Source organism: Ornithodoros turicata, chromosome 6 (genome assembly GCF_037126465.1).
Source record: "Ornithodoros turicata isolate Travis chromosome 6, ASM3712646v1, whole genome shotgun sequence".
NCBI lineage: Eukaryota > Metazoa > Arthropoda > Arachnida > Ixodida > Argasidae > Ornithodoros > Ornithodoros turicata.
The window spans coordinates 27,124,014-27,145,918 of NC_088206.1; the positions used below are offsets into that span (position 1 = coordinate 27,124,014).

Here is a 21,905-nt window from a genome sequence, read left to right on the forward strand (position 1 = left end):
GTCTTATTACTCACTGTCATGTTGAGAGTCATGCTGATCTTCTGCATCCATGCTGAGAACTAGCTCTGCCTGGTCAGTCCCACTGCCTTCCTCTGCAACAATTGTCTTGAATCAATTTTTCCTTGCTACCAATACACAACATCAAAACAGAGCGCTAGGTTATTGCAAGTACCTGCGGTTATGTGCATTTTAAACCTGGGTTCAAAAGAGCCAGGTCACAACCACAATGTAAACAGAGCCAAATTTTGTCAAATGAAACTCAACATTAGCCACATTTACCCTAAGTAATGGGAAGTAGGTCTATTTTAAAGCCTTATAGGGCCCACCAATATCGACTGTCATGCAGGTCCAGTTGCGAAGAGGGAAGAGAAGGAAGTTACAATGATACATGGAAGATCGGGAAGATGGCCCTTGGTAGAATGCACAAACATGCAGCAAATTTCTTTATTATGTTTTTAATTTACTCTTTTTGGCTGTAATGGTCTGACATAGAAGAAATGTGTAACTGAGTTTTCTCAGTGACTGCAAGAAATGTGCTCTGGGCCCACTTGCAAGAATCTTAAGATTCCTCAGTCATGTCCCCAGTAGCTTTGGTGGTGCTTCAGGCACTCACTACTGTCTTCAACACTCCTCATGTGTAAAGCACTGCTGAATCTACTGAGGACACCTCTGAGGAAATTCCTCAACGTTTGTGCAAGTGGGCCCATGATGTTGTACTGGAATTTGCATCTTCAAGTACAAGTTGCATAGTGTATTTGTGTGCTAAAACAGAAACAACCTGCACAAGAAAGAAATCTGCAAGCATTTCATGCAAACTGATATAAACTGATGGGAAAATACATGTGCAGATGCAAAAAATGAATAGTTTACTTGAGGCTTTTGCAGGTAACAACCCAAAACGAAAGTACAAGACATCACGAAGCTTCAGTAGCTTCATTCAGCAGCTTGCCCGCATTTATGCTATTCAATATGCAAACAGACTATCTTTTTTTATTTCTGTGTTAGCGCCGCGAAGCAACTGTGGCTATGAGCAGCATACAGATGCGGACAGAAGGAGAGAGGACAGCAGGAAAGAGTGGGGGGACAGAGGGGTTACTATGCGTCCTGGGCCGACTTCAGGGGGAACTGTGCCGACATTCGTCTGGAATGTCTTCGGAAAACCCAGGGAAAACCTCAGACAGCACAGCCGGTGGTAGGATTTGAACCCACCACCTCCCAGTTTTCAGCACAACCTTGGCTACCACCAACAAGCTGGACGCCTTAACCCGCTTGGCCATGCCGCTGGTAAGCACACACAACTTTAAAACCCAAGTTACCCATAGCTCCTACAGAGGCCAGTATGAAAGGACTAGTATTGCATCTGCAAACATCTGGGCATTATTGTGAGCCATAAACTAGGACCTCAGTAATTATACTACCCAATAAAATATCAAACCTCCAGCCAAAGCTAAATAATTTTATAAATTTCAACCTCCAGCTGATGCAAAAGTTGCAAAAGCAAGCAGCCACGCAGATTCATTTGGGTACCAGGAGTCATGCTGTACAATTTTTGGGTGTGGTCTTTCATGTGATCATGTGTCGACAAGTAGCCTCAGTGCAACATTTTATGCGCAAAACCCTTTTTTTTTTCATCTCAAGCCCAAGTTAGCCTTAAATACATAACACTTGAACAAACACTAATCTATAAACTGGTGAAGTGGGAAGGCACTCGTGCTCTGCAAAGGTGATACAACTGGTTAACAACTTGCGTACAAGAGCTATCCATTCCTCTGTTATTCCTTGTGATTAAATCGTGATACATACCTGCCAACTTAGGAACATCCGAATTAGGGAGATTTGAAAAGGGGGGTACGTTGTTGGCAAATGGACATGCTGTTTTATGTGGGAGAAAGCTGACGTTGGGAGGCTTTTATTTGCACATGTAACAGGAGCATGCTTGACCCCAGCAGACTCAGACACAAGTGTTACAGCAACAGAGTTTTCCCTCTCCAAGAAATTATCTGGGTGTCTGTGACAAAGCCATGACACTTTCTCAAAAGAACGTGAAGACACAAAAATAGGCGCGGACCTAGGGGGGGGGGAGGGGTCCAGGGGTCCGGACCCCCCCTCAATTCCAGACTTAAACATAGGGTTCAATGAACCAATCCCAGCATGCACCTGGCACTTGTCCATAGCGGACCCCCCCCCTCGGAAAAATCCTGGATCTGCCCCTGCACGAAACTATGTCCCTGTGTTCTTCGCGATGCTGAACTTCCCTCACATTCAGCACTACTCGTTCAGCACTGCCTCAGTAATGTGGCTGAACTTCAAAAGCCCATTTGGACTTCCCAGGAGAGTTTAAACAAAGTTGTTGTTGAATAAGTTAGCTAAACAAGTTATTTAAAAAGTAGCTTGTATAACACATCAGAACCATCAGTTACAGTTATACAACGCTGTCGTCAGTGTCATCAACAGCTACCGCAAAAAAATTCCGTTCAGCGCGCTTATCATGAGCTCTCGTGCGCAGTTTCCAATTTCACCGACTATGGCAGTCGACTAGCTCGAGCACACGTATAGCGCTTTGCAACGTCGGGAGTTGGGAACACTGAGGAGGAGGGCCCGCTCGGATAACATCGCAGTTGTTGTCTTGCTTTCAGAAAAACTGACCTAGCTAGTACTGTTTGTCTTGGCATATAAGGTGGTTCAGGTGCTCCCTCGACGTAACGTAGGTAACAATGTCGGTCCGCCCTCCACGCGGAATGCTGATGCCGCAGTCGTAAACCGTGCAGAACACATGGTGCCCTTTCGTGAACACGATCACGCGTCCTAATTCAGTTGTGTATTGCTTCAGAAACACGTGTAGATACTTGTTTCGCTTACACGGAGCTGTGATCTGCAATATGCAAGGCAAAAACACAGCAAAGGCCCCCTGGTCGCCTGGAAACATGGAGAAAATGCCCGGAAACTAAAAGTGCTAGAACTAGAACCGCGGTGTCTAGAACCTAGAACACTCCGGAAAGCAGAGGCGATGCCGATGGCAATCGTGCTGGTATTGGATTCACGTTTACCTCTGTGAGGCAAGAAAAAAAAGCAGGTGTTTGAGATATAGAGGGGGAAACTGCATTTTCCGGGAGATTTGCTTCTCGGTCATACAATCGTACAAAACGGTTTAAATCCGGGAGTCTCCTGGACCAATCGGGGGAGTTGGCAGGTATGGTGATAGCTAAGACCTCAAAGTGTACAACGTTAGCAGTAAAGTACATGCCATTGTTGGAGAAAAGTGGAAAAGAAAAATCACCCAAGGCATCGGGGCCACTTGCTTCACCAGTCCCACCCTGATGATCCAAGAGGACGTCCATGATTCCAACGAGATCCACACCATCATTCTGAAATGAACACACATGAGATCGCCCACATATTTGTAATGATTCCAAAGATTGAGAAATCAGCCTATTGCTTCACAAGACAAGGCCCCACAAAGATTTTGCCAAAATCAATGCAAAGAGCGAGACAGTGTTGACAAAATATTGTCATGTGCTGGTTATTCCATATGAGTCTTCTCTTTTCTCATTGCAAAGCATGAGCAGTCACACAGAAAACAAGCAGTCGTGAAATCACGCAGTGTGCAGTATGGAAAATCGTGAGTGATATCGGACAACGTGCGACGGGAAACAGATAGGAGAAGCATTCTTCTCGAATTCTCAACCAATCCCAAACTCTTTCCTGATTCCGCCTGATTCTCACAACCTGGAGCTGTTTCGGAGCGTGCCTGATGGCACCGTACACACATATAATGATTCGTCGTACGGTTACTGTTATACGCATCCTGTAATGCTCTATAACCGGCCACGGAACCCAATATGACAACCCCTGCTCTGTGAAATAACTAGAAACAGTGTAAATACAGTGCAATCCCGTTAATATGAAATGTCTTAATTAGAATTGACGGTCGGGTCCCCGTAAAACAATGTGTATTTAAATGGGGGAAAACACCCGGTAACTCAACATATGAACGTGCGCAACGGTTTATTCAAACAAGATTTCCTGGCCGCCCCTGACCACGCATCGTCTCGGAAGCGCCAGCCACGCACCGCCTGGCACGCCAGCTCGCCTGGCCCGCGTATCAGGAACACCTTCACTTATGAAATGTTAACTTTGCTTATTACTTATAAGTTAATTTCTCATAAAAGTGATACTTCTGCCAGTAGAAAGAGGAGCAAGGAACAAATCACCATAATGGTGTGCACAAACGTGACCAGTACGGAACGATGCCGCTTACTTGACGTCTGCAATGCAAGCAAGCCTCGCTGTTTTAAGGGGGCCAATATCCTTCCTGTTGACTACAGAGTCAAGAAAAGGGCAGCAATTCGATATTTTCTTGAACTGAGTTGGCAATATTTGTGTTTGCGGGGCTCGCAGTTGGGTTGCGCTTAACATCGCAAACGACGGTTATAGAGTCGCGGCTGAAGAAACGAATGCATGCATGTATAAGATCATTTTTTGCCGTGAGCTGTTTTAATGCTTGCCCATAAATAAATATTCTGGAAAGAATGAGCCTCTTATGTAAGACATCGAGTTGGGCATGTTGGTAGGACATCACGGGTTAAAAGCGCTAAAACCAAAGACAAAAGACCAACAATTTCTGCCAATTTCTGCCATTGTGCGACCGCAAACATGCGGCAAAGCCTAGTGAATGACTAGCCATGAGCTAGTATGCGCTGCCCACGCATGAAGCCCTCATTCAGAGTAGCCCCTTTAGTTTGAGCTCCACTTTATTCGAACAAATCTTCGGACCCCTTCAAGTTCGAATTAACGGGATTGCATTGTATCTTCCAAATTCAACATTTTTCTTGCGAGAACACAATGCCACAGCTACAGAGAATATTGAGGAAGTTTGAGCAGACACACATACAGGATGTTTCTTTTTATTCGATACGTACATACCTTTTGTCAAAAAAGCTAAGAGAGCAGCACATGTGCTAATTTCGCAGGAGTGTTATATGGCCAGTCATAGACTTTGTCGATGAGAGTATGTTACTACTGTATGAAATTCATTGATTAACTTTCTAATCAAAGGTTTCCAGGGACATGTGAAACAGCAGTATTGTGGCCAGCCATTACTTAAAGCTGCCCTCTTTTAAGAGTTCTGAAACAAGCACATACCGTATTTATTCGCATATAAGACACACATTTTTTTACCAAAAAACATCGCTTTATTGAGTGGGTGCATTCAATACTCGGGGGAAAATTGGAACCCAACACTTAAGGTACACGTAACTCCCATTTTATTCCGAGGTATCCACTGCGATCTCCCCAGAATCAAAAGTCGCGATTCTGCCTCATCGACGCGGTTTATTCCGAAATATCCCCGACGATCTCTCCGGAATCAAACGTCTCGATTCTGCTTCATAATCGCAATTTATTCCGAGACATCCACGGCGCTCTCTCCAGAATTGAACATTGCGATTTTGCCTCATCGTCGCGATTTATTCCGAGATGTCTACAATTATCCCGGAATCGAATGTCTTCCGTTCTATCAAGCGTGGATAAAATACTCCCCGATGTCTCTCGCATTCGTCATTCATCACTCTAACACCAGGCACTTCTTCTCGTTGACTGCGCGATAAGAGTGGCCGTGTGAGGGCGATATGCTGGCTGGCTGGTGCTGCGCGAGACGATCCGGCCGTGCTACTAATGTCGGGGTGCTTTTAATGTGTGGGGAACAAAAAAAGTACCAGTATTTCGGCGCTCAAGTTGGGGTGTGTTCAATACGCAAGTGCGTCCAATATGCAAGCAAATATGGTACTTTGAGTTGTCCATCACCAAATTTTGCTACGAAAATGAGCTGCAGTCAGCCCCTACTTCTATCAGTTCCGTCGCTCCAAGGCATGTGGCAAACTGATGAGGAATTGGTGTTCTTCCTGCACTCATCACGCTGTTTTGCTTTTGGCCCATTCACATAGCGAAGTTTGGGAATAGATATCTCTTCACGTTTCCCAGAGAGCCTATACACAAAAACGCGATTCAAGGAATGGGCACCGCCATTAGTGCTGCCACCACTTGGTATTCCCGTAACTATGCCCACGTGGACTGCCGTTGGCAGAGTTCGTTCATTTTTTGCATCTTGCAATCACTTAAGACGGTTGTTTAGCTTATAACTTTGAAAGATGAAAGATGAAAGTCACTGAAAAGGTTAGCCAGCTGTAGGGATCGAACCCACATCTTCTGGATTACCGGTCCAGGGCTCTACCAATTGAGCTAAGCTAACACGCCTCTCCAGCGACTTTCGGGGTGCGTCATCTGAAGGGATGACAAACCAGCCACTCCCTCTCACTCACCCGCCTTTCACTCTTACATTTTTGCTCACTCATACGCACATTCATACGACGGAAATTGACGCAAGCGGCACCTGTTGAACAAGAGAGAAACTGATGTTCTGAGGCTGGAACACATAGAAGGGACAGATACAAACAAAGCCTCAAATTGCCTAAGAAATCAACGATGAAAGATGAAAGTCACTGAAAAGGTTAGCCAGCTGTAGGGATCGAACCCACATCTTCTGGATTACCGGTCCAGGGCTCTACCAATTGAGCTAAGCTAACACGCCTCTCCAGCGACTTTCGGGGTGCGTCATCTGAAGGGACGACAAACCAGCCACTCACTCACATTTTTGCTCACTCATACGCACATTCATACGACGGAAATCGACGCAAGCAGCACCTGTCGATGTGGAAAAGATATTCGCATCGGCCACCACTCCACACGTAGATAATATTGTGCATATCGCATGCGGATGCAGGTAATCTTTTTCTTTATCTTTCGAACACCGATACGCTACTCAGACGTTTACCGTATGACTAGTTATGTGGAATGTTGTCGTTCTTGTCAGTAATACTCATTAAAGACGACATCCACCAGTATTCCTCCCACTGGGAGTAAGCAGTTCTGGCAGTCCACTCCTATCCTGTCGTCGCCGGGAAAGAGGCTAAAGAGCGCACGGAGACCGGTAGTTTGAGAGTAACGCGACAAGGTCTATAGTTAACACGTTAATGAATTTTACATAATTTAGTCATGTGGTTGTTGCATACTCCTAGAAAAAATGAGAGCCTGGCTTTATAACACACTTGCAAAAATGGCATCGGTGCTGCCCTCATAGCATGTTTTATATTTAAAAAAACAGCGTTGAATAAAGACAAAAACACTATACAGCAGAATCTCGTTAATTCAAATTCCAGGTTAATTCAAACCATTTCCCGCTACGTTTTCAATGCACTTGAAACCCGCTTAATTCGAACCTCACTTCCAGTTAATTCACACCTTTCACTCCCCTCCCGCCGACGTTTGTGACGCGCTCTTCGGTGCTGGCGGTACCACTGCCGCCGTCACCGCCGCTGCATGGGCGAGTCAATTCCGTGCGAGAGGGAGAGCTAAGAGCAGATTGCGACTCGCAAGAACGTGTGAGAAGTCTGGTCGGTTAGTTGCGTTTTGTGCTTTTTGTGTTCTTACGTGTGGCGTGGTTCGTGCGTCCTCTTCACGAAGAGTGAAACTGACTGTCCACAGTGCACTGTGTAACCAATGTCAATGCGGGTCAAGTATAAAACACTTTCCCTCCAGCAAAAGCTGGCTGCTGTCAACGAAGTGTAGTCGTGAGTGAAGAAGACTGTGGTCACTGTTATCTTGAACTCGCATATCTCGAAATATTGGATAATTCCAAGGTTTCCGGCGTCACAGAATTAAATTTACTGTTTACCATGCATTTGGCATCGCTTATCTCGAAGCATTTTTGGGAATGAGTTCGGATATCTCGAAAATTCATCACCGAAACATTCGAAAATGCGCACGCTGCAGCTCTACACCTCCTCCCCCAGCAATCTCCTCCCACCTCTGCTGTCGTCCTCTCACGTCTCAGATCGGGAGAGCCCTGAAATCTTTTTGGCCGGTCTGCATAAGAGGAATCGAAAACAAAGGGCGAAAGGGAAGTGGACTGGGTGGACGTTCGTCAGTTCGCCAGAAACTGCAACCAGTGCCCACGTGTTCGTCAAACTTCGTGCTTTCCTCAACTGGCAAAGGCAGGGAAGCAGTGCAAGGAGCTAACGCAGGAGCTGAAAGTTGCGCTGATCAAGGAAGTTGATAAAGGAGGTAGCACCAAATCATCCATTGCCAAAGAATTTGGCATTCCTTCGTCAATGCTACCAACGATCTTGAAGAATAGAGCACGAGTCTTTGAGACCTTTGAACAAAGTTTTCCGAGCAAGAGGAAAAGGTCTCTAAATTCCAAGTTCCCCGATGTGGAAGCAGCGCTACTCCTCTGGCTACAGAATACAAGAGCTGCCAATTTGCCAGTGACAGGCCCATTATTAAGAGGGGATATCACCCGTCGCGGCCCCATGTATTTTCTATGGGGTGAACTTCTCCATTTTTCTCGATAAATACTCGTCCGATTTTCACAATATCGGCCTCATTTGATAGCTTTTAACGATTATGAGAAAATGGATTTTTCAATCGCTTGGATTTTTCGTTGAGACGTTGTAGAACGTGTCGAAAATAGCCAAAAATTGACCTTGGACTTCTGAAGCGAATAGCAGAAAACAAAATCATCATAGGCGACATTTGCTCAATCCATTTTCTTCTAAAATGCGTCCTGAACGTTTTGGTACCACTATCTCGCGTGTAATGTCAGCCGTTCAAGAGATAAATGAAAATACCTGAGGGTATGTACAGCGCTTCCTCGGGACAACTTTTTCTGCCGCCCGGTGCTGCCACGACGCGGGCTTTACGTCCAGAAGGTATTTATCCGCCAAGTGTAACCCTTATTTCAGCATACTATCCGAGTTTTTCTTTCCCAGGAAAAAAAGGGGACGGGCGCTAAGCTCCACTCTAGCGGGGCTATTCTTTTTCCTGCTGTGTGGCTTACCGCGCCGGCCTTTGAGAAGCGGGCACAAGTGGGCATGTAATGACTCAGCATGCTATTCTCGGTATTGGGCTCGTTCTTGCAGTTCGGACTGTCCCGTCGATTCCCTTGGTTCCTGTGTGCGTGTTTGTTCCGAACATCTGGAAGCGTCGAAAGTTTGGCGCAGGGACGAGCGGCGATAATGAGCTGAGCAACTGAAAATTCGGTACCCGCCAAAATAATGATGATAATAAATACTAGTGAGATAAGCACAACATCCCCATTGTCTTGCGGCCTCCCAAATAGAACAAACGGCGTCTAGTCATAACGGCCCGAATAATTATTTATTTATTTATTTATTTTTTATTTATGCTGTTGTAGGAGCCATTCCAGTTGCGCTGGTTGCGTATTCTGTGTTCTGCGTCTTCAATTGATAAGCGAAGCTCTATGTTCTTAGTGTAATTTTGTTGTAATGTGCTTCGTGTACAGTATCGTTATAGCCCTATTTATTAAAGTCAGTTAAATGGCTATCTGAAACCCAATCCATTCTCTTTCCCATAATATGCAGGTGAAAGTTCTCCAGGTATTTATAAAGCAAATACCACTTTCAATGCTATCACTGGTGGTGTGATAGATCAGCTTCATATGTTATAGTGAAAAGAGTAGACAGAGCGACGAAAAAAAGTCGGACAGCTTGGTTTCGGCAAATAAGGCAGCGAAAAGCTACCGGTGAGTCAGTTGCATAAAGCTCATAACTGAGAAGCTAATAAAAATTAATGGCTTAATCTCTTCAAGTGAAGGCTCTCTATCCATTTATCACCCATGGTTGTCGATAGATAGTTTCGTCAGAATTAATTATCATCTATCACTCTCGCCACCTCTGGGTTATGTTATTGAGGGCAGCGGACAATTGCTCACCGGACATTTGCTCACCCTGCTCAATTTTACCATGAGCCCACCCTGACAGTTTCATAATTCATTTTCATCTTGTCCACTGTGTGAACCAGTGAATACTAAAGCGTTTTAAATATTTTTTTTTTTAAGTTTTGAACTTTTGAGAAGCGAATGCGTCGTCCGACAGCTGCTAAAAAGCCAGCCTCAGTCCTCCCTTTATGAGGGGGGGGGGGGGGATACGTTTATTACGAAAAAGAAAGGAAAGGTCAACCAGACGGAGGCCCGCTTGCTATTCCAAAAAAAAAAGGAGAAAGGGGGAAGACAAGTAAAGGAAAAGAAAAAGAACGAAGCTCGGGGCATAAAGTTTTCAGGAAACGACCACAGGGCTTATTATTTTAATCCAGCATTATCACAGCCAGTCATCCCCCCAGCCACAAGAGCCGCAAGAGCATGTTCTCCTGTAACAAACATTTTATATTGTGCCACCAAAACGACACATATCTTGCGAAAACAATAGGCACGTAAAAAACTTGGTGAGCATTTGCCCCCTTGAGCTTCCGGGCGGTGAGCAAATGTTCTGGATTGAGACCGTTATTGAGACCTCTCCACCATTTCGGAAAAAGTTTTTCGGAGAAAGTTCTCCTCCATTTCGGAAAAGGGTTCCGGAAAAAGTTTTCTAGTTAACACTGATGTTAATGAACAGTAAAAGCTCCATGCTATTGAACGAAGAATATAAAGGCATCGTCACCAATCATATTAGACCCCCTAGCTATGGGGTAGGGTTCCACTCCTAGAGTGGAAAACCTCCCCACTTCATCGTCAGAATATATTTCTTGTTGTTTGTTGAAAGGGCACTGTTGTTTGTAATGTTTGTGTGTTCTTGTAGTACATGAAGATTACAAAGACAGAAATCAATTCACCGAAAAGTCAGTTTTAATGAACCCCAGACAAAAATTAATCCGCAGCGTAGGCAACGTTTGATCTAAGCTGCGACGTCAGAAGGAAAAATGTGCCCAGCACACTTTATCATCACTACTTCATGCGTTCCCGAACCATTTTATCCTACACCCTAGTGCTTTCTTTAATTCTTTTCTTTCCTTTTTATTTATTTCTTAATTTTATTTATTTATTTACTTAATTATTTCTGGAATAGCAAGCCGACGACTCGTTTGGCTGACCTTTCCCCCATTTTTTTTTCCTTTTCGTTAAATATATCCCCCCCCCCCTAGCGCTGTACATTGAGGAGAATGACGACCTCCAGCATGGAAAGCGACGGACGACACGGAACGTCTAGGTAAATTGTAGCAAGATAAGTTGATAAGGAAATTTAAAGATTACGTCCGTTTCATGCCGAATAATTATTTCACATATGGTGGATGCCATGCGTATGGGGTGGGTGACGGTTTGATGGTCGACGCGTGAGTCATAAAATAATTTATCGTTTCTTTTATATGTCCGTTTATCACTCATCTCCAGAACAAAGGAGATATGTCAAACCACTGACCTATTTTCAATCGTGGCATCTGACGGTTTCGGTAAATCCCGATTCAATTCCATTAGTGCCCCTGCGAATTAATTTTTATCGGAATGAAGTTCACCGGGGTGCGGACAATCGCTCATCGGGGTGTCCGCCCATTTGTTCGAACGCCGTTTGATCGGGGGGGGGGGGGGGGGGGGGGGGCATATATTCTAGGACCATTTATTCTGACGCCCATATGCCAGACATCGAATAGGAAGGAGGTGTGACATTCTAGTAGAAGTTGTAAACAAAAATGTTTTGTCGCCTATTTGTGTCCTCCTGCCCGATTATGAACGTTTCCAATAAAGAAGAAATAATAAATGCTATGAGACTCGTAAACATCAAGCGTAGGTTTGTTTGCGTGCGTGTTTTGTAGATTGGAGAAATTTTATATGGTTAATGTAATCAATGAATCAATGCACCACACTTTTTCTGTGAATACACAGCAGTTAGCTTTGCGAAAGCCGTCTGTCTGCAAAATGTTTTACTGTTGGAATTCTCAGCCAAAGAAATATCAGCTGGTCAATATAAGTTTATAGAAATAAGCGCGGCGAACGAAACGTAACACTTGGACTTTGCGTGCTGGTGTCGAAAACCTCCGACATGGAAAGCTTAGGAAACATCAGCTAAGCTAAGATAACATCAACCCCAAAAGTCAGTAGATGCAGTCCACAAAGAGACAATGAAGAAGAATTCGCCTTTGCCGGACCTGCCTTTTTTCCATTAGCTCAGTTGACCTTGGCAACCCACACATGACGGGAGATCCCTGCACCTCGGTCACACGTGTTTATGGAACTACACAATCCCGCGGAGGAGTAACTCGTAACAGGGGTATTGATTAGAGCTTTCACCTTGCTGAGACCCGGATGTTTGTGTGGCACCATCTACATGTGACAAAGTCGTGAATCAGAGATGGCTCCTCGGTGATACCCCCCCTTAATGGAGAAAGTGGACACCATGGCATTGCAGATGGGCTACACCGATTTCAGCTACAGTGTTGGCTGGTTCGACAGATTCAAGAAGCGGCACAACATGTCGTCCAAAACAATCCATGGCGAAAGCGGCGCCGTTGATGGTGCAGTTCGGACAACTGGCGCTGCCATCGGCTCGTCGAGTTGCAGAGCGTGTACGACGACAAAGACATCTTCAATTTGGACGAGGCAGCTCTTTTTTATAAGATGCTGCCCAACGAACGTGTACTTTGAAGGATGACCCCTGCAGAGGAGCCAAGCAGTGGAAAGACAGAGTGACGATCCTTTTCGGAACGAACGCTACCAGCGAAGAAAAGCTCCCACTTCTAATCATTGGGAGAGCTAGGAAACAAGTGTGCTTTCGAAGCGCAAGGCTGCCAAATGACAATTATTTACACATCTAACAGGACCTCTTGGATGACGGCTGCAGTGTTAGAAGAGTACGTGCGCACGCTTGGCCGAAAGTTGGCAAAGAAGAAACGCAAGGTTGTCTTCGTTGTTGATAACTGCCCGGGACATGGAACAACTGCGAATCTCGAAGCCATCACCGTAGAGTTTCTCCCTGCCAACATGACATCAGTTTTACAACCAATCAGGGGGTGATCGAGATGACCAGGAAGGTCTACAGAATCTTCTCTGGCAGATTTTGTTGTCGTATAACAACGGCAAGGGGTACGACATCGACCTTCTGGGTGCCATTCACCTCATCGACAACGCCTGGAGGAATATGCGCCCGTCCGCAATAGCGAACTGCTTCGCTCATGCAGGATTGCAGGAACATGCAGGACCTCAACCTCAAGTTTCCCGTAAACTGATGTGATGAGCTCTGTTCACTGACTGTGATGAGCTCTGCTCCAAATCACCAGTGATGGGTGCTGTGACGCCGACGTAGATATGGTCTTTGAGCAGTAGGCGCTGTATGAGAAGGATGCCCCGGTATGTGGGGAAATGACGGACAGTGAAATAATCGAAATAGCGTCTGACCGTGCTTCGTGTGGGACAGACGACGTCGAAGAGGGAGAAGCACACGAAGAGCCTCGGGATGTCCCAACTTTCACCGAAAACAAGGGAACTCGTCCGTTTGTTACGGAACAAGGTTGAGTGCAGCGGAGGTGAAGAATGTTTGATGCTGTGCGTAAAGAATCTTGAGGACGCTTTCCTCGCACCAACGGCACGAAAGCAGTCGCTGATAACGTCGTTTTGTGGAAGCAATGTGTAAATGAAGTCCCACCTTTGATTGTGCAAACTGGGATTGTGTTTCTGGCCGTAAGTAGTGCACCCACTGGGAAAGTTTCACTATTTCTGCCACAACTAAGCTTGTAAAAGCAAGAAAAGCCTGCAATACCTCATTACTGCATTGAAAATCGAGATGTATCGCTTATGTCGAAACTCCGCTTATCTCGAATTTTGGGGCGGTTTTTAGGACTTCGAGATAACGGGAGTTTACTGTATAGGGCCGTCGGTTTTCGGGTAAAACCCGATAAAGCACTTGTTCACCCCCCCCCCCCCCCCCCCCCCCCCGATTTACATCAAATAGTTTGGGTTTAAGCCGATAAAACGGGCTTGCGAACGTGCAATTCAAGGACTTCATCCGCAGATGCGCGAACTACGGCAATCGCCGCTACCGCTCCTTACTGCCGAAACTGTGGCAGCGCTTCACTTGGCTTCTCGTCTGGTGGCCCGCCTAAAGCCTGCGGCTGCCACGGTATCTAGTGTAACACATTCGAAACAAATGCAATTGCGGCAGCCAGCCACAAGACCACCCAATCAGAAGATGCGCGCGCCGCGTCTGACTTTTACGCTGGTGAAGTAAACAAAACCGGTTTTCAATTTGCGGACACTTGCACACAGATCCGATTTCTAGCGTGAAAAATGGGACGGAAATGCAAATCGCTCCAATCTTGGGCATCTCAACATGCAGACTTTGAAGTTGTCAAAAAGAGAACAGGTGAGGACACGATGGAGACATTGGTGTGCAAGTATTGCTGCATGGAGATGGAGATGCTGGGCAAGGGAGTATCTTGCATCAGCAAGGCACGCGAAATTGAAAGAAAGGATGCAGCAACAGCCAACGATGTACGAGGCATGGCAACGTGAACGCGGCAAGATGACTGACGGCACAATCTGTGCTCATGTTAAGGCGTTTTGTGAGAGCAGAATCAGCCTGAGCTCCGTGCAGCGCATCAGGCAGACCTCCTCCTCCTCTCCATGCCCTCAACGCTCATCGATGAATGATGCTTTGCTGAACATGCAACTTATTCGTTTTGTAAACGGGAGCCAGTCCAAGCCTTAGTTATACAGTGAATTATCCACCAGTCTCTTAATAAATATTCTTACACTTAATTTCAAGACAAAAAGTGTCGTTTTTCTTTTTTTCACCCGAAGATACATCACTTCTCAGTATATCACCCGATTTTACCGGTTGGCAGGTCCTGATTTTCAACCTGATACTTACCCCCCGCTTCTCACAAAAAAATAAAACTCAAAAACTGAGGAACCTAATTAAGTACTTTAACGACAATCATGGAACGTAAAGACAAGATTCGAGTGAAGGCATACGGCTGGAAGCTGCGCACCCGCGTCTGGAAGAGGCACTTCTATTGTGGCTAAAACGAACTGCCCTGCACTAGTATGTGCCAAAACATGCTTTGTGTGAGGCCTACTGATACTGAAAGTCAGAATTTTGCATTGGAACACAGGTTCTAATAATTCAAACTTCCCGATAATTCAAACAAAAATCTGTGGTCCCCTCAAGTTTGAATTAACGAGGTTCTACTGTAATTGCATTACAAAATCAACAAAATGATTTACTCACCCCAGCAGCTTCTTCTGACACCACGTGAGCTGAAAGAGCATGTATTAGATGATATGAAGCAACAAGTGGGTACAGAAACCATATGTATGTTGCAACTAACTTTCACTGTCTGTGTTGTCGTCTACAGTTACTTCTCCGTAAGCGTTGGTTGCTTCTGATGAACTTAGCTCTCCGGCATTGCGGCTTTCCACAGCTTCATCAAGAAAAAGAAGGCAATCATAGAGTAAAAACTTCCTGTAACTAAGACTGAGTATAGCACAACTCAGATTCCTACCTCCATCTTGGACACCCTCATCTTCTCTGCGAGCATCACGCGAGGCCAAGAGCGTTCGGGAGGAGTTCTTGCGTCCCCGAGTTGCCTGTGAAGGCAAGTTCACCATCCGAGAGAGGGTCTCTAGGGGCTTGAGTGCTGCGTTAACAGTGGCTGCCATGTGTGGTGAGGACAAGTCCAAGCTGTGTGGGATGCGAGCAAGGTCCGTCACAAGTCCTCTTCGCAGCAGCACTCGTACCATGTTGTTCATGCTAGGAAGATGCAAAGAAGAAAGCTTGGATGACAAGTTCCAGCTGTGCTGATGGAAGCCAGGCGCCACAGCACCAGTGTTGTTCAGGGTAGAAGACCACAAAGAGATGAATTCATAATCCAGAGACTGTCAAGAGTCAGGAGGCAAGTCAACACTCAAAAGACAGTCAACTATACCTAGGATCTGACTTTTTCGAGTTAAACCAGATTCTAACCAGAAACTAATGGCTGAAGTTGTAAGCCTTGCTATGACACTAGGAAGGAAGTACAAAGATTGTTACAGAAAGCTGTTGACGATAGCATAGAAAGCATCTCTTTCACATCGGACATGCACCAGCCACACTGGTGTCAAATGAGTGCCTCTTCTCATTGTCTGGAAATATTGTTCAGTCGCAGAGAGCTTCGATCAGCCCAAATCATATACAGCTTGATTCCTAATTGACAAGTATTTGATTTGATTCCTTTGATTCCTGGCTTGCGCTGTTTTATTTGGTCTGTCGGAAAGATGCCGCCGCCTCCTCTTAAAAAGCGCAAGTTTTTGACGCTTCAGGAGAAGTCTGCGATCATCGCCGAAGCTGTAAAAGGCAGAAAGAAGTCGGATATTGCAGAGGAGTTCCGTATCCCGTGCAGCTCACTCTCTACGATTCTGAAATCCAAAGACAACATCATGGCGGCACTGCAGAAGGAGCGCGCGCGCGCAGGACAGGACTGTGACAACGCCGGTCTACGAAGACGTCAGCAGAGCAAAAGGCGGAGACAAAGCAGAGCAAAATAAGCGACTATTTTCATTAAATTTTGGTTCTGGAAAGTAATGAGTGTGCTTATTTGTCCATTTTCACGATAGCAAAATTCTCGCAAGAACGAAAAAAACTGCAGGGTTAGACTGTACAGCTAGCATTCCTGCATGACAACTTGGCTCACAATACCTTCCTACAGACAGGTCCACACAAGTGCCGCAAGTGATTCGAAGGTATTCTGTGCGTTTGTTATCAGTCAATATAGGTCCAACTGTATATTTTTATACACCCCAGTAATTGTACTGGCAACTTTCAACCTCACGTGACCAACAGGGATTAGATGCATGTGTTGCAGACTGTGCAACTGTGAAGGCCCTCGCAAGAAGTGACAAAGGTTGCTCCAGTCCTCCTCAGGTAACCGAGGATGCGGCTGTAGAGTATGTACCACTGCGCCAATCTACAACGTTGCAAGCTCATTGGCCCAGACTGCGTGCGCGCTCCGATTGGTCGACAACGGTTTGAAATCGCATTTTGTACGCGCGCATGTGCGTGCAGCGTCCCGGCGGCCGTTTCAGCAGTTTCAGCATAGTTTCGAAATAGCTCGCATCGGTCGGCACGGCGTCCGTCCTCTTGTGTTTCGTGTTTCGGTGATGTTAATCGGCAGAACAGTTTGTGATTCTGCGCGTGTTGTGCTGTTCCTGGACACGACTATTATCCCACGTACAATCTATCAACTACGGAACTGGAATGCTTCGTGGGCTGGTGCGGTTGGTGCGTGAAGAACGCGTTCGGGCGCCGTCGGATTTTGAGGCCTGACAACAAAGACAGGATTACGATTACGTGCCACACAAGCGCCTTTTCCGCTCTGCAAACAACGAAAGAAGATGATCTTCATAAAATCGGCCGGCAAGGCGTCCTACTCTTGTGTTTCGTGTTTCGGTGATGTCAATCGGCAGAACAGTTTGTAGAAGTGTTCGCTGCTTCAACGTGTGTTGTGCTGTTCCTGGACACGACTATTCTCCCACGAACAGTCTATCAACTCCGGAACTGGAATGCTTCGTGAGTTGGAGCGGTTGGAGTGTGAAGAACAAGCGCGGGCCCCGTCGGATTTCGAGAGCTGTGTTCGTTTTGCTTCAAGTTCGAACTTAGTTACAGTGCGTCAGCAACGCAGTGGACTTTGTATTCACAGTGCATCCATGTATCAGATCTTTGAATCACTGCTTTGTGTCAAATAAATATTTCTTTTAGCCAAAAGAAGCTTCAGTTATTTTGAATATCGGGTAACGGCGGTAAGCGTAAAATCCGGTAGAAGTCGATGGTAGCCAGAACCAGTCGAAAGGACAGCCAGAGCTAAGGCTCCTGATTGGCCGACTGGCATTGCATAATTTCTACAACGTTGCACTCTCATTGGTCGTGTGCCCAGTGTTGTGTGAATTATCTCAAACTATGGGCTCTATGGGGAGCTGTTGGAGCCTGGTTGCTCCCTCTCCCCATCATTCTCTTGACCTCACATTTTTTTTCTGAGCTGCCCTGTTCAATGATAGCGTCTACAGCTCTGGGAAGCGTTTTGATAAGGAAAGAAAGTTGTGCATGTTTCGTGGATTTTGTACTGGTAAAATACTCTTCTTTGCCTTCCAAAATGTGGGTTGGCAGACAGATGTGCATGTCCACTGAGACACATGTCTATGAATTCCCTGTGAACGAGCCAAGTTCTAATTGACAACATAGTTCCAACAGTGAGAACGATGACGTCTTATATGACATCATCAACATGAGATTATGATAGACAATAATGGACGCAGTCATTCAACTTAAAATATTAGAATTCGCACACCCCTACAAAAAAACAGACAGTCCGTCCTAAACACGGCCCAAAATATTGGAAGCAGAAATACATTGGCTCTATGGGGCGTTTGACGGTGCCAAGAGTTTCATGAAAAATTGGAAAGCCCGAATTTTGGGGGTTTGAAATATCAGTCTGCAACTGTATTTGCAAAAACAAGCAAAGGACACTGCATTATGCGTATGATTCAATCCTCTAGAACATTCTCAAAGCCACTTCACATTGTTCCTGGCTCCTCACATATTTCACAGTCACGTACCCAAAGCTTGATGAGAGGGGTAGGGATTGGGAGAAGAAGTTTGTCGACAACATCCTCTACCTCCACAAAAACTTGGTAGTGTAACGGTAACGTGCTTACCCTCGTGCATTCCGGATTTTTATTTGGTCTCGTGCTGTCGCGGTGTTAAACCGCCAGCTCTTGCCAGCTTGTTTGTGGCCTTGTCTTCTCTTCTTATAAATTTACTTATAAATTTGTTTGATAAGCACTAGAAATGCGCAAGTCACGGCTGGGAATACTAGGCCGGACTCTACTCACTGAGCCGCCGGGCCGGGTCCAGAAAAGTTGGCCCGTGCAGGGCTCTAATCCAGACCAGCTGTTCCTGTTCCTGTCAATATTGTTATAAACTGGCCTGATTGTATATCCAAGCTATGTATTGTGTGTTCCAATATCACCGTAGAATATTTTTAGCATGACTGAAAAGCTGAAGGCTCACTCATTACAAGCAGTTCCTAATGAGCACGAAGTTATGAAATTCTCCTAAGTGAGATTTAAATTTTTTCTTTCGTTAATATTTCAATTTTGATTTGAAATTGACAAATAATTCAAACTTCGGTTTGCAGTGCGCATGAGATATTCATATTCAATTCAATTCGGAAATCTTGCTATTCGCACAGCTCTAGAATATGGTGCTTCGGAATAGACACCTTGCATCTGTACTCTGTGTTGCACCTCTGACCCCGGGCTCAAAAATACTAAGCCCATATATGTGCTCTTTGTGGCGAACTCCTGTGCCAGTGAGCATATAAAATACTAAAAGCATGTGGAACACAGCAAACCTGGAATGATGCTGTCTGAAAGAAGGTGCTGATGATGTTGGACCACCTTGAGCTGGTGGGCATGACTCAATCATAGTGCCCACTAAAGATGCCAAGGATTGCAAGCGAACATGCTTCTCCTGGCTCTCAGGCAATGCAAGAGCACGCTGGAGGGACCCCTTCACCTGAAAGGCATAAAACTGTGCTCTAAGAACAATAAGTCAGGCCCATAGAACCTACCTCATTGACAAGGGCTGTCTGAGTATCAGGAGAGTGGTTGGATGCAGCCAGTGCTGCCACTAGCACACGGGCCAGTGCAGGAGTGTCTTTGTCACCAGCTTTCTGGCAAGGAGGGAGCAGGTGGTCCAAAACAAAGCCTAGTGCACTTGTGTCCTGCAACAACAACAACAAAAAAAAAAAAAAAAAGAAATCTTTTGAAAGCTGCCACAACAAGCCGGGTTTCTGTGAACGGGTGGAAGAGGTGGCTCACAAGTGTCCACCAGGAAAGCGAAGTCTGCTACAGCCTTTGCTACACCATTTAGCTAAACTACATACATCCATTAAAGCCACAAGGTACATTCAGAGCCCCTTAAGGCTGTGATCAGATCAGAAAACTAATGTTTTCTGTGTGTAACATGTTAATGCTGTAATGCTGACATATCAAATTTTCATACATATTCAGACCATCAAATGACAGCTTTGTGAGCACAGCCGGAGCGCAGCTGTCTTGTCAAGGACTTATTAGGTGTTAATCTTACTTATTACTTGTAAGTAGGGTTCTGTGTTCCCGTGTTTGCCGAAAAACATAGGTCTGTACATTTTTGAGTCACTCAGTTTTAACCGAAAAACACAGAATACAAGCGAGTGTCCAGGGAAAGACTAGGGGAGATTAATCACTCCACATGATAAATTCAAATGAAATGAGTCAGCTGGTGAATAACCTCCACCCAACCATGAGTGCTCCAAGGTCAGTACTTTTGGCTCAGATGGGTCACACTTAGGACGCAACCTCATTCTTGTGCCAATGCAGGTGGGTCGGTCCCACCTGTGACCCTTTTAAGGACATGACGTCAGATGAAATCTCGGTCACTTAGTCATCAAGTTTCAACAGTGTGTGTCCTACACACGAACGGATTCATATTCGCCAATAACTGCAGGGTGAACAATGTGCACACCAAACAAATCACTGAAAAGCATATGTTGAATCCACCTTAAAATAAAAACCGAAAGCACGAAACCCTACTTATAAGCCCGGATGCAGCATCTCCCATGCAGCTCGCATGCCCTGCCAATGCATCAAGCCCTCAGTCAGAGCAGTTCCTTTCAGTATGAACTCTGCCTAATGCACATTTCTTTGGTCCCCTTCAGATTAGAATTAACAGGGTTGCACCGTATTTATACTGTACACCTACTGCTCTCTATGAATACCAGACATAACATGCGCTCATTTAGTAGCACACTGACTGCTCCACTTTGATCATGCATCGCCAAATTTCGTTTTCAAGTAAAAAAATAAAAATCTGTCCATTGTGAGATGAAGTCTCCCCATTTGTTACAGCACTTCCGTTGCGGGTAAGACCCTCATTATGATAACATAATCTGACCAGTTATTTAAAAAGGAGTATGTGGTAGTCACCTCAGACACAAGCTCCGTCTGACCAGCAGTATACATGTGCTCAGCAACCATCTTGGCACATGGAGCGTAAGAGCGCACCAGTTCCGCTAGCAGCCTGCAGATGGAAGACTTTGGAAGAAGGGGCTGGCTCTTGTCCTCTTTGGGTGCATCACCACGTAATGTAGCCTCCTTTGCTTCTCCTCCCTGTTCTACGTCTTCTTCGAGCAGGTCCCCAGCACTCCCTTCACGCACTATCTCAGCAGTTCCATTAGGTAGCTGAGAGCCAGACAGTTGTTCCGATACAGCTTCAGGTGTTGCTGCATCGTTGCTCACTAGAGGAGACAAAAGAAATAGCTCACGTATTATACAGCTACTCAAATATCGTATCTACGCGCATAAATTGCGCACTTTTTCTGCCCAGAGAAAAAATTGGAAAAGCCTGGCAGTTGGAGTATGTTCGCTGCATGTGCATGGTCGATTGGTTGTACTTTCACCACTTTCTATACTGTCATGAAGACAGGCGGCAAATCTTAATCTGCGCTGTGGTGTAGCTGTTGTGCAAGTCGTCTTATGCTTGCGTGTGTCGTCTTAGTCCCATGCTTGTGAACAAAGTCAGTTTTACTTAACCATGTGAGGAGGAGGCGCTTCCAGCGCTTCATATTCTGCACACCGGGCTTCCAAAGTCTTTCGCCTTTTTTCCCATTTCGTGGCAAGGTGCTGAGGGGGAGCTGGTGTAAATCCGAGAAGGTGGCAATGCTGCTCTGCAATGGCAGCGCAGCAGTGTGCAGTGTCTTCGCCACTTTCAGTTTCCTTGCGTTCGATTCGTACTGCGCAAGCCCGGGTAGACAAGTGCGCCGTCTCCGGTAATTTTTGGTACGCCGCCGGCGTTCCCAACCGGCATGCCGAAAGGGTCTTCGAAAATGCGCATTGCAACACTTTCTGCTTGTGATGGCACTGGAACCATTCAGATTTCGTCGCACGACGTTTACGTTGTCTGGTTCACAGATTTATTGATCGAGACTATGTGTAGGTTGCGGTTTCGTTGCCGTTATGTTCTATTTTCCACTTGTGTTTTCTCGCGCCGCTG

At 45.7% G+C, this 21,905-nt stretch overlaps 1 protein-coding gene across 4 annotated transcripts in view; it reads right to left on the bottom strand.

Annotated features, from left to right (window-relative positions):
• Positions 1-21,905, bottom strand: part of LOC135396482 (E3 ubiquitin-protein ligase HUWE1-like) — a 146,706-nt gene that overhangs the window by 58,209 nt on the left and 66,592 nt on the right. For 3 of the 4 annotated variants that reach the window (XM_064627472.1, XM_064627473.1, XM_064627471.1), the window contains exons 40-47: positions 20,840-21,150; positions 19,444-19,596; positions 19,225-19,388; positions 15,343-15,590; positions 15,169-15,261; positions 15,069-15,097; positions 3,245-3,365; positions 15-92 (exon numbers count right to left, since the gene is read on the bottom strand). In XM_064627472.1, coding sequence (XP_064483542.1) covers positions 15-92; positions 3,245-3,365; positions 15,069-15,097; positions 15,169-15,261; positions 15,343-15,590; positions 19,225-19,388; positions 19,444-19,596; positions 20,840-21,150 — 1,197 coding nt within the window. The remainder of the gene's footprint in view (positions 1-14; positions 93-3,244; positions 3,366-15,068; positions 15,098-15,168; positions 15,262-15,342; positions 15,591-19,224; positions 19,389-19,443; positions 19,597-20,839; positions 21,151-21,905) is intronic. The other variant, XM_064627475.1, reaches the window with a different exon arrangement.